This window comes from Hylobates moloch, unplaced genomic scaffold (genome assembly GCF_009828535.3).
Source record: "Hylobates moloch isolate HMO894 unplaced genomic scaffold, HMol_V3 SCAFFOLD_9, whole genome shotgun sequence".
Classification (NCBI taxonomy): domain Eukaryota; kingdom Metazoa; phylum Chordata; class Mammalia; order Primates; family Hylobatidae; genus Hylobates; species Hylobates moloch.
The window spans coordinates 66,758,201-66,770,455 of NW_026652284.1; the positions used below are offsets into that span (position 1 = coordinate 66,758,201).

The 12,255-nt window shown below is 36.0% G+C and overlaps 1 protein-coding gene across 8 annotated transcripts in view; it reads left to right on the forward strand.

The window, feature by feature from the left end:
- Nucleotides 1–12,255, forward strand: part of CPNE3 (copine 3) — a 52,196-nt gene that overhangs the window by 16,177 nt on the left and 23,764 nt on the right. For all 8 annotated transcript variants that reach the window (XR_009214890.1, XR_009214891.1, XM_032759988.2 and 5 more), the window contains 4 exons: nt 632–706; nt 1,984–2,055; nt 7,083–7,166; nt 9,773–9,862. Coding sequence is in view for 6 of the 8 variants with exons in the window: in XM_032759988.2 (XP_032615879.1) it covers nt 632–706; nt 1,984–2,055; nt 7,083–7,166; nt 9,773–9,862 (321 nt within the window). In the remaining 2 variants the exon portion in view is untranslated. The remainder of the gene's footprint in view (nt 1–631; nt 707–1,983; nt 2,056–7,082; nt 7,167–9,772; nt 9,863–12,255) is intronic.

The window sequence follows — 12,255 nt, forward strand, 5'->3', positions numbered from 1 at the left end:
CTAAGTGATTTGTTTATGCGATGAGAATCCAGTTCTCTTTTTCCATTACAAGGAACAATTTAAACTTTGACATACATAGGAGGTTAAGAAACTAGTGGGTAGGTAGATTGTATCTGCCAGGGTAGGCTCCTTAGAAGTTTTTTCCAATGGGTTTTAAATATGTAGATTTTTTTTTTTTTTTCTTTTGAGATGGACTCTCACTATTGTTGCCCAGGCTGGAGTGCAACGGTGCAATCTTGGCTCACTGCAACCTCTGCCTCTTGAGTTCAAGTGATTCTCCTGCCTCAGTCTCCTGAGTAGCTGGGATTACAGGCATCCACCACCACGCCTGGCTAATTTTTGTATTTTTAGTACAGATGGGGTTTCACCATGTTGGCCAGGCTGGTCTTGAACTGACCTCAGGTAATCTGCCCACCTCAGCCTCCCAAAGTGCTGGGATTACAGGCATGAGCCACTGCACCTGGCCCTAAATATGTAGATGATCTAAATCTTTAAGAAACCAACTGAATGTTTCTATTTCTAATGACTTTAAGTGAACCTTATACTCAGTCTTTTTTGCTGAAACTATTTCATTTAAAAATTCTTAGGTTGAAGGGAAATGACTCTTTGTATCACTTTCTAATTCTAACAGATTGTTTCCAGCAAAAAGCTAACTCGACCACTGGTGCTGAAAAATGGAAGACCTGCAGGAAAAGGGAGCATTACGGTAAAAATAAGATATTTGTCTTTTGTCTCAAAAGATTTAGCATAATAGGACATGCCAAAACTGTCCATATCAGAGAAATATTCTACAGCCATGCTTTGTCACTCAATCTTGAATGTTGCATTTCATCTACCCTTGTCTTGTAGTTATCACAAATGGAAAATGTATTGTGCAAACCAGGAGAAACATGCAGTGTGGTAATCCCTTCTTTCAGTTTTTCTAAGTTGCCCATAGAGGTCAAGTGCACTTTGGTGATACCTGCCCCTTCTCTGTGGAAGTGTCTATTTTTACGTGAGAGAGAAACTGCTTAATAATCTGTATCAATTTGGTTCTCTACTGGAGAAACATAGTCCTCTCAACATGACAGAAATTTTCCCTAGTGGATTTTATTCCAGAGGGATGTTATGTTATGACATGGCCAATGAACCTATAAACTCTTTACCGTCATTTTTTGTGCTTGCTATCTGCTGCCCATTCTCCCACCTGGGCTTTCATTGCTGATTACTGGCTTCAAGCAAATGAATATATGCTTTATTGTATTTCACATTTCCCATTATATAATGCCCAGCCTGTAAACCTTATCTTCTAGAGTGTCTGTACAGATAACTACTGCCTGGAGTGATAGTATTTTAACTTTAGCTCCCTCTGAGAACGTAAGGCTAGTTCCCTGAGAGAGCTATGTTTCAAGGTTATCATGATTATCAAATACATTTCTCTAAGCAGCTGTTTTGCTATAGTTTAGATTTCCAAAGGCATAAGAATGTTCAGGGGTGTTGATTTTTGTGGGAAAGAGAACATTATCAGTAGTTAGCTTCCTTGTTGTAGGGCATGATAGACTGATACTTATTTTTAAGAAGAATGAGTTTTTCAGTTACATTGGATGAAAAACATTGGTCTGATAATATCAATGTATAGAGTGTTCTAAGTATGATTTATTCATGCTTCTCAGTGTTTAGGGAACTTCAGTGTTGTGTAGAGGGTATTCTCAGTCTTCTGGGGTTTTGACTTTTCTCTTGAATAGGGAAGATCCAGTTTGGGCAACCATATTTCAAAAGACATTGCTTAATGCAGACCTGGGCATATTTTGGGAAAATCTTTATTTCACACACATAAAAGAAATAATGGTATATCTTTCTTAATGGCGCCATTTTCTTATGAAACATTTTAGAATTAATTTATATTAGTGTAGGCTTTATATTAGATAACAGAATAAATCAGTGCTTAAGTGTCTATCAGAATTCCTAAAACATATTTTTTTCACTTACCTTATCTACTCATAGATTTCAGCTGAAGAAATAAAAGATAATAGAGTGGTCTTGTTTGAAATGGAAGCCAGAAAACTGGATAATAAGGTGGGTAGACTATGCAGATTTCAACAAGGTTGTCATGTTTTGCCTCTTTTTTAAGAAAATAAAAATGCAGTTAATATCGTGAACTCCATCATTGAGCATCACATAGGGTACTAGTTACTTTCAAATTTTGCGTGTGTGTATGTGTTATATGTTTAAGCAGAACCCATTTCTCTTCACCTCTTTCATCTAGATGTAATCAAAGGATTTGTTTAGGTTAAGAGAGGAGTTGAATAGAAGCATTAATGTTACTGTAAAGGCATGAAAGAATACAGTTGAATTATCTTTAGGAAGAAAGTGAAAACTGTGCTTTATTAATTATAGGTCAATTATCCTCTTTGCATACAAAGGTCAATTTTTTTTTATGAAGGATGAGTACCAATACATAATAACACAACAATTTAGTATATAGCATGGATTATAATAATTCTTTTATCTATCTTATCTATCTATCTATCTATCTATCTATCTATCTATCTATCTATCGATTTATCTATCTATATTTTTTAGAGACAGAGTCTCACTATGTTGCCCAGGCTGGTCTGGAACTCCTGGGCTCAAGCAATCCTCCTATCTCATACTCCCAAAGTGTTGGGATTGCAGATGTGAGCCCCTGAGCCCAGCTTTTTGTACTTAATTCTATAATCTAGTCAATATTCTTCATTGTTTGCAGTTCAGTTTGAAAACATTTTAGGGCTAGGCAGTAGTGGCTCATGCCTGTAATCCCAGCACTTTGGGAGGCCGAGGTGGGGAGATCACTTGAGCTCAGAAGTTTGAGACCAGCCTGGGCAACATGGTGAAACCGCATCTCTACAAAAAATGCAAAAATTAGCTGGGTGTGGTGACATGTGCCTGTAATCCCATGTGAGGTGGGAGGATTGCTTGAGCCCAGGAGGTCAAAACTACAGTGAGCAGTGATCATGCATTCTCACCTGTGTAATGGAGCAAGACTCTGTCTCAAGTAAAAACAAAAACAACAACAACAAAAAAAACTTAAAATATTTTAGACTACAGGCTGGGAACGTTTTTTTTTTAATTGTGGAAAAATTTAAATATATACAAAACTAGAAGACTCTTTTTAAAAAATTTCATGTTCTCATCACCCATTTTCCACAATTATAACTCATGGCCAATTTCATTTAATCTCTACCCTTATCTACTTTCTCTCCTTCTGGACTTCATGAATATCATTTCATCCATCAATATGTTCATGTATCTCTGAAGACACTTTAAAAAATATAATTGTTTAAAGTGTGTCTTAAGTCCCTTCAAATCTATAAATTTCTTCCTTTCTTTTACTTCTTTCTTCTTTTCCTCCCTCCCTTCCTTCCTTTGTATCTATTCTTCCATCCATCATGGAATTTATTCAATGGAGAAAACTGATTTCTTTATCCTGCAGAAGTTTCCACATTCAAGTTGGGCACAGGTGATGCACACCTGTAGTCCCAGCTACTCAGGAGACTGAGGCAGGAAGATGGCTTGATCCCAGGAGTTCAAGGCTGTAGTGCATTATAATTACAAGACGCCATCTTTTTTTTTTTTTTTCAAAAAAGAATTTTCCATATTCTGTCTGTGGCTAATTAAATCCTGTGGTGTCATTTAACATGTTTCTCTCTCTACTTTTGTTTTCTGATTTCTGTAACCTGGCAATTTAATCTAGAAGTATGATCTGCTGGCATTTTTAATTGTTGGCAAGACAGTTTCATCAATGGTGGCATGTAATTCCATCAGGAGGCTTACAGTAACTTGTGTGTTTTTGGGATGTTTGTGATCATTGATGATAACTACCTGGTTTTATTATTAAGAGTCTGTAGGCCTGGTGTAGTGGCTCATGCCTGTAATCCCAGCACTTTGGGAGGCCAAGGTAAGTGGATTACCTGAGGTCGGGAGTTTGAGATCAGCCTGGCCAACATGGTGAAACACCATCTCTGCTAAAAATAGAAAAATTAGCTGGGCGTGGTGGCGTGTGCCAGTAGTCCCAGCTACTTGGGAGGCTGAGGCAGGAGAATCACTTCAACTTGGGAGGCGGAGGTTGCAATGAGCCGAGATCGCGCCACTGCACTCCAGCTTGGTGACAGAGCAAGCCTCCATCTCAAAAAAAGAAGGAAAAAAATCTGTAAAATAGTGATATCGTCACTCTATCATTGCTTTTGTTTCTTAGCAAGAATCTTTCTATAAAGAGAAACTTCCCCACATTAAGTATTTATTTACTTTATGGTATAGTTTATATAGGAAAAGTAAGTTAAAATATTTGACTTTTCCCCCATATTTACCATTTTTCAAAATTATAAGTTGGTTCCCTAGCATCCACTAAATGTGACCAGTGAAGTTTTTAGGTTTGTGTGTTTTGTTCTGTTTTAGAATTGCTGTAAAGTAATAGATTTAAATATTTATAACTGCAATGGATTACTTCTCATAGATACTTAAGTTATTCCAACTTTGGCCTGAGAGAATTCCTTTAAGCTTGTTCGTGAGACCATTTAGCACAACTCCAGGAGTCTTTGGATAATTTCCTTGCTCTGTGGGATGACAAGAGCTTCAAAGAACTTCTTTTTGAAGTTCTTTTCGTCTTTAATAAGCCATGTTCCAAGCTTATTTTATCTAGTTTCTGCCTTAGACTGGCAGATTAAAAGGAACCTTACTTCATTTTGGTGGAATTGGTATTTAGAGACCACAGTCCAGTGCTAGGGGTACTCACTGTTGTGAGTTATTGTCATTCATGGTTTCTAGGGCTTTTCAGTGGACAGATACAGAAAAGACTTTTTTTTTTTTTTAAGAAAAACTAAATCATGAAATTACACAACTATTTCCAATTCAAATATAGAATTACTGGCTGGGCACGGTGGCTCACGCCTGTAATCCCAGCACTCCGGGAGGTGGGTAGAACACTTGAGGTCAGGAGTTCAAGACCAGCCTGGCCAACATGGTGAAACCCTGTGTCTAGTAAAAATACAAAAATTAGCTGGTCATGGTAGCGTGCACCTGTAGTCCCAACTACTCAAGAGGATGAGGCATGAGAATTGCTTGAACCCAGGAGGGGGAGGTTACAGTAAGCTGGGATCGTACCACTATACTCCAGCCTAGGTGACGTCTCCAAAACAACAGAGACAATTAAAAAAATATATAGAATTACAGGCACTTATTTTATATTCATATCTCATTTCTCTTAGTTTTAAAATATATTAACATAATTGCTTATCTGTTTTGTCTCACACAATGTTAATAGTTTCAGAATAAAAATATCAATATTATTATTAACAGTATTTTTACTGAGAAGTTTGAGCTTTCTTTGACGTTCTTTTTGTCTTTAAGGTGTATATATTCCCCTTTTGTTATATAGTCACATTCTTACGATTTAAAGAAATAATTCTTTTGTGTGGTTATGCTGTCACAGACCTAGTTTCATTTTGCTTTTGATATTTAGGGATTGCTTTTTTAAAAAAACCATTTTGATTTAATTTTGTTTTATAATCACGTAAAACATTTACATGGCTCTAAAATCTACAAAACAAGGTACTTAAGAAATTTAACTTCTCTCCTGGTCTACCTTGCTTCCGCTTTCCTCCATGTAGATAATAGTTTTTAAAAAGTTGTGTTTTATAATTTAATCGTTCTGTTTCCTAAATATCTAAGGGTTTTTCTGTGTGTATGTATATTCATGTGTGTGTATGTATATTCATGTGTGTGTATGTGTTCATATGTATGTGTGTATGTATGTATTTGTATTTATGTTACCCACTCCCAGCCCTTGCATAAACATAGCAAACTAAATGTACACTTTCCTCCACTTTGCTTCTTTTACTTATCATATCCTGGAGATCAGAGCCAGGGAGTTTAATTATTGTTTTAGTTCTAATACTAGGAACTTAATGAACCTTCAAACAAGTATTGGTTTTTAGCCTTCAAAATAATAACAAGGATATCATGCTTTTATTTCATTCACTTAAGATTCTTCTTAGAGATAAGGTTAAACACAGTCTTTGTGTTTATATTTTTGACTGTACCAAATATCTTATTTGCTTGACATTAAACTTTGTGTTCAAGAGAGAAATAATTTTATTTTAGTTCTTAATTTAATACTGAAGTTAATTCAGGACTAAAGAAATCTTCAGCTCAGGGATGTATCTGCATATATTCCTGTGGGATTAACAAATGTCCTTTCATTTTCAAAAATAACAAGTCATATATGTTAAGGAGTATGCAAATTTCAAAATGAAGATACATGAAAATGAGAAAAAATCATCCATAGTCTTACCACCTGAGTTTAACCTCTGTGAGTGATTCATACATTTTCCCCGAATTTTATCTCTCTGTATGTGTGTGGATATGTGTATATTGAGGATGGTGATAACAGTATTTTTGAGCACTTAGTGTGCTTGAGCATTGTATAGGAGTTCTGTGGTGAATTACAGAGGAAATAGAAGATGTAGTTTGTGCCCTTGAAGTGTTTCTATTATGCGTTCCACATATCTACCTCTGGTCATTTGTGTATGTAAAGAAATGTGTGGTTTTGGTGAAGGAGTTTTGGACATAGAAGGCTGAGATATGAAGTTAAACCTGGATCCATTAATTAATTAGATATGTGATCTTGGGAAAATCATTAACCCCTCTGAATCCATTTTCTCACTGATAACTGCCCTGTCTCCATAGAGTTGGTATGGCTAATGTTTGTGATATCATTTATATAAAACTACTCAGTGATATGTGAATGAAAATGGTTAAAGGTGAAAACAAAGCAAAAACATATTTTATGGTATATTTGACCACTGTATTTTAAAACTGTCATGTTTTTGAGAAGTAAGGGTATGATATACAGGATTATGAGCATTTATCACAAGCACTTTGATAATTCTCCCTAGTAGACTTCAGTAAGTTTCTAAGTTAGGGAGAAAGGTGATGGGATGTGTATTTACTATCAGTACTATAGAGTTAGACTTCAGGTGGTTGCTAGCATGTGTAAAGTATGGTCACACATGGTTTCATGGGTTCAGAGGCGAACAGATGCTTTTTGTTGTTTGTTTTAAATGTAGGATCTATTTGGAAAGTCAGACCCATACCTGGAATTCCACAAGCAGACATCTGATGGAAACTGGCTAATGGTTCATCGGACAGAGGTGAATATTTGAATTTGAAAAGCAGAGTGGAGGTGTTCTTTGGAATTATCGTAATCTGAATTTTAAAAAGCTTATATTTATGGAAGTATCAATCTGAGTTCATACTTACATATAGGCAGAGACACAAGATCACCATGTTCATATTTTTTTCTTTCAATGAGGAAGTGCTACCATACTTTATGATTTTTATTTTGAAAAATTTTAAGCCCTATAAAGAACACTAAATGTATTCCTCTGCACCCCTCACCTAGATTCACCAAATGGACACACACCCACACACTTGTGCTCTCTCTTTGTCTTTCTCTATCTCTGTCCCTCTCTGTCTCTGTCTCTCTCTCTCACACACACACACACACACACACTTATGCACACATATATTTTCCTTTTGCAAAATCATCCTAATGGAGCTACAGACATAATAACTCTTATCTTTAAATGCTACAGCAGGCCAAGTGTGGTGGCTCATGCCTGTAATCCCAGCACTTTGGGAAGCCAAGGTGGGTGGATCACTTGAGGTCAGGAGCTCGAGACCAGCCTGGCCAACATGGTGAAAGCCCGTCTCTACTAAAAATACAAAAACTAGCCAGGTGTGGTAGCACTTGCCTGCAGTCCCAGCTACTCAGGAAACTGAGGCACAAGAATTGCTTGAACCCAGGAGGCGGAGGTTGCGGTGAGCTGAGATCGCACCACTGCACTCCATCCTGGGCGACTGAGCGAGACTCCACCTCAAAATAAATAAATAAATAAATGCTACAGCAGGTAGTTTAAAGAACAGGGACATTCTATACAATAATACTTGAGAAAATTACCATTTGACATAGCTAAATGGAACATCATTTGGTATACCATTCATCTTCAGATTTCCTCAGTTGTCCCACAGGTTTTGTGTGTATTTTGTTTTGCTTTGTTTTGTTCAGAATCCAGTCAAGGCTCAAATTTTGGATTTGACTATTATATTCCCAATAGAGGACTCTTCTCCCTACCTTCCTTATACCTTGGTGCCATTGAATCTCTTGAAAATCAAGACCAGAATGTCCAACATTCTGGATTCTTCTGTTTCCTCACAACTAGATCCAGATCAAACATTTCTGTCAAAAATACTATGTGTGTTCCTTTTCTTTACATTTTCAGGAGGCTCATGGTGTCAGGCTGCCCAGCATTGATGATGTCATGCTTGGCTACCTGGTTAAGCTGATGACCACCAGATCTCACCATGATAAAGTCTCATTTTTCCCCTTTTTAATTAATAAGTGCTAGGTGGTGTGAAACTATGAGACTGCATGAATTACCTGTTCTCTAGCACTTCAACCAGTGGTTTTAGCATCCATTGGTGATCCTTGCCTAATCAATTATTGTATTATGGGTAGTAAATTAGTGATTTTTCAAAATCTTTCATCCTTTTTACTTATATTAGCAGGCATTCCTCTTTCATCTCTCTCTTTCTCTCCTTTTATTTTTAGTATCATTATAAATTCACGGATTGTTATAGCAGTATATACTTTGTATTTAACTCATTATTGTATTTTTGCTGCTCAGATTAATCCAAGTTTGACTACAGAGAGCTCCTAGTCTCTAAAATGGCTCTTGGTTTTTCTTTTTGACCTCATTTGTCTTTAAGCAGTCTCTTAAGTTAGAGTATGTTCTCAGTTCCCCTTGTACTTTTTCTGTCCCAGAGCTGGTATGAGCCATGTCTCTTAATAAGCCCTATTCCTGCAAGAGGGTAGTAGTATTTAGACACTGACATCTGAGTGCTAAATGTGCTCATTGCTACTGGATATCATTGCTTTTAGGCCTTTTAAGTGGACACAGCTAACAAATATGTATATTTGTGTTTATCTGTTTATTATGTGTATATATGGTATTAACATTTTAAGTTATAAATGTGGACTTATTTCTCCAATTCAGTTCCAACAAAGTAAGTTTCTTATTCTATATTTACCTTTTCTTATTTCATATTTGAATCTTCTGTGCCCTGCAATGAAACCCTCATTGCTTTTAAAATCAATAATCCTCTGCAGTTTTTTTTTTTTTTTTTTTTTTTTGAGACGTCGTCTTGCTCTGTCACCCAGGCTGGAATGCAGTGGCACGATCTCCACTCACGGCAACCTCCACCTCCCAGGTTCCAGCAATTCTCCTGCCTCAGCCTCCTGAGTAGCTAGGCTTATAGGCATGCACCACCACACCCAGCTAATTTTTGTATTTTTTTAGTAGAGACAGAGTTTCACCATGTTGGCCAGGCTGGTCTCAAACTCCTAACCTCGGGTGATCTGCCTGTCTCGGCCTCCCAAAGTGTGGGGATTACAGGTGTGAGCCACCGCACCCGGCCATCCTGTGCAGTTGCTAAGTGCTCCTTGTAATAGGTAGATATATTTTCCAAATAGTTTTCTACTTTTCCTCAGAATGTACCACAACTGGACAGTTTATTACATTTTTCATGTAACAGTTGTGTAATATTGTTCTAGGTAGTTTTTTTGTGGAAATAGTTGAGTTGATGAAGAGGTGGAGGATGAATGGTGAGAGTATAGCAATAACCTAGGAAGGGCAGGAGCAAAATGTTAATGAACTGGAAGTTTTTCTAACAGCTTTTTGAAACTACATTTTTGTAGGTTGTTAAAAACAACTTGAATCCTGTTTGGAGGCCTTTCAAGATCTCTCTTAACTCCCTGTGTTACGGAGATATGGACAAAACCATTAAGGTAAGTTGAAATTATATATATATAAAATACATAAATATACCCATGTTCACCTATTTTATAAAATTAATACATAAGATAGTATTTAAAGAAAGTAAATGACATAAGACACCTACAGAGTTAAATTTTATGTGTGTAAAATACTAAAATAGAAATGTCTTCTGGTAAGTGACATAGTTTGAGGAGTAGGCATGTTTGACTAATCTGTTGACCTAATGCTTAGTCAAACAGTGTCATTTCTATTTTATTCTGTATTTTTAAAAATAAAATGTCCAGTTTAATATTTTTTTCCTTTTAATAAGATTCCTCTGCTCTGCTAATAGGAACCTCAAACTACATTATTTGCCTTTGGTGTGTCTGTTGCAGATAGAAGCAGATGTTACCCTAAGAACTCAGAACTTGCTTCTGCCCTTAGCAAGGGAGGGGAGTATTGATGGCATTTTTATTCCTTATTTTCAGAATGAGATAAGTAATTAATTGAAAGCTTTTAGAAGGCTTTAGTTTTAGAGTATCAGGGAAGTGGAGTATGAACAGCAAATAGCAGATGTCTCAGTATTTTTTTAAATGTTTTTATTCATAGGCATTTATTTAAAAAAGAGTAAAAATATAAATAAAAGAAAACTCATGGAGTGGTGTTGAGAATGAAAAATATATACATACATATACATAAAAGAAACTTTTGTACTAGAATTATTAACTTTACATGATTACAGATAGAGTTCTTTTTTATGTTCAGACATCAGTCAATCAAAGGGATTTTTTGGTTTGTTTTTCTCTTTTTTTGATAACGAATATGGTAAAAGCAGGCAAGATAATGAGGAATAAGTATAAGATTTGGAGTCAGACCACGGTTCAAGTTTTGACTTAGTCCTTTAACTGGCTAAGGGATCTTGGGCAGGTAACCACACTTCTTCACATTTACTTATTTATTTATTTTGCTTATCAGTTGGAAGCTTCACCTGGATTCATCACTTTTATAATAGAGTTAAGAATTTCTACCTTCCAGAAAAGCAAAAATTAAATTAGCAGAAGTGAAAGTTTTGTAAAAATTTTGTAGAGGTGCCATTGTTACTGAAAAACTGCTTCATTTTTGCTGGGTGTGGTGGCTCAAGCCTGTAATCCCAGCACTTTGGGAGGCCGAGGCGGGCGAATTGCCTGAGCTCAGGAGTTTGAGACCAGCCTGGGCAACATGGCAAAATACTGTCTCTACAGAAATACAAAAATTAGATGGGTATGGTGGCGCACACCTGTGGTCCCAGCTACTTGGGAGGCTTAGGTGGGAGGATCCTTTGACCCTGGGAGGAGGAGGTCTCAGTAAGCCAAGATTGCTTCACACTGCACTCCAGCCTGGGTGATGGAGCGAGACCGTGTCTTAAAAAAAAAAAAAAAAAAAAAACTGCTTCATTTCTGAGATCCATAAAAAATTGCTTCCAGTTTGTAAAGAACTTTAAAAATCAATGTAAGTATGATTTGTAAGGTATTTGAAACAGTAGTGGAAATCCAGGTCCAAAATAAATAGTTGTAAACTAGCTATAAAAATTATTTTTTATCATTAGGCCAAATCCAGACTTTTGCTTTTCATATTAAAAATAGTAAACATCATTAGCTGTCAGAAGGCAGGTAAATCTGGGAGAAAACGTCTAAGCCATAACTATTTGATTGTGTGTAATGATATGTTAACAACAAAACAATGTTTTTTAAACTTTTTTGCTCACAGTGGCATGCTTACAGGGCTATTTTATTATAGTAAGTAAACTGATTTTCTGAGCTTTCTCTAATGAACGTCTTCCATTCTTAAAAGTTTCTTGGTTTGTTTTTAACTATACACAACTTGGTTTGCTACATCATCACTGACTTTATTTCATTTAGTTCTGCATTTCTTTGCAATATCAGAAAGTCATACATTTGTGATTCTCTTACTGTTTGAAAATTGCTTATAGGGATAGTAAAGAGTTATAGAGCAGAGAATAGAGTCAGAATCCTCAGTAGTTTCTTTGCTGTGGTGTGTTATCATTCTAGCATGTATTATTTTCATTAAGATCAAGTGAATATGAAAAATAATCATGCATGCTGCCACTTTGCCTAAAATGGGAATGCTTTACTGAATGTAGTATTGTGTGGTGTGTGCATTCTCTTTCATATATACATATGCCCATGTGTATATATGGATACATTTATTTATTTATTACACATATGTTTATTATGTATACTATATATGCATGTGTATATGTATATTATATATCCATTAAATGTATATGAATACATGTATATATTATATACTTGCATATACATATGCATATGTATATATGCATATATTGTTATGCCTACCATTGTTTAAAAAGCCAATAGTACTGGTCTTTGAATTCTTGAAAAGAGAGAAATTAAATGACACGAAT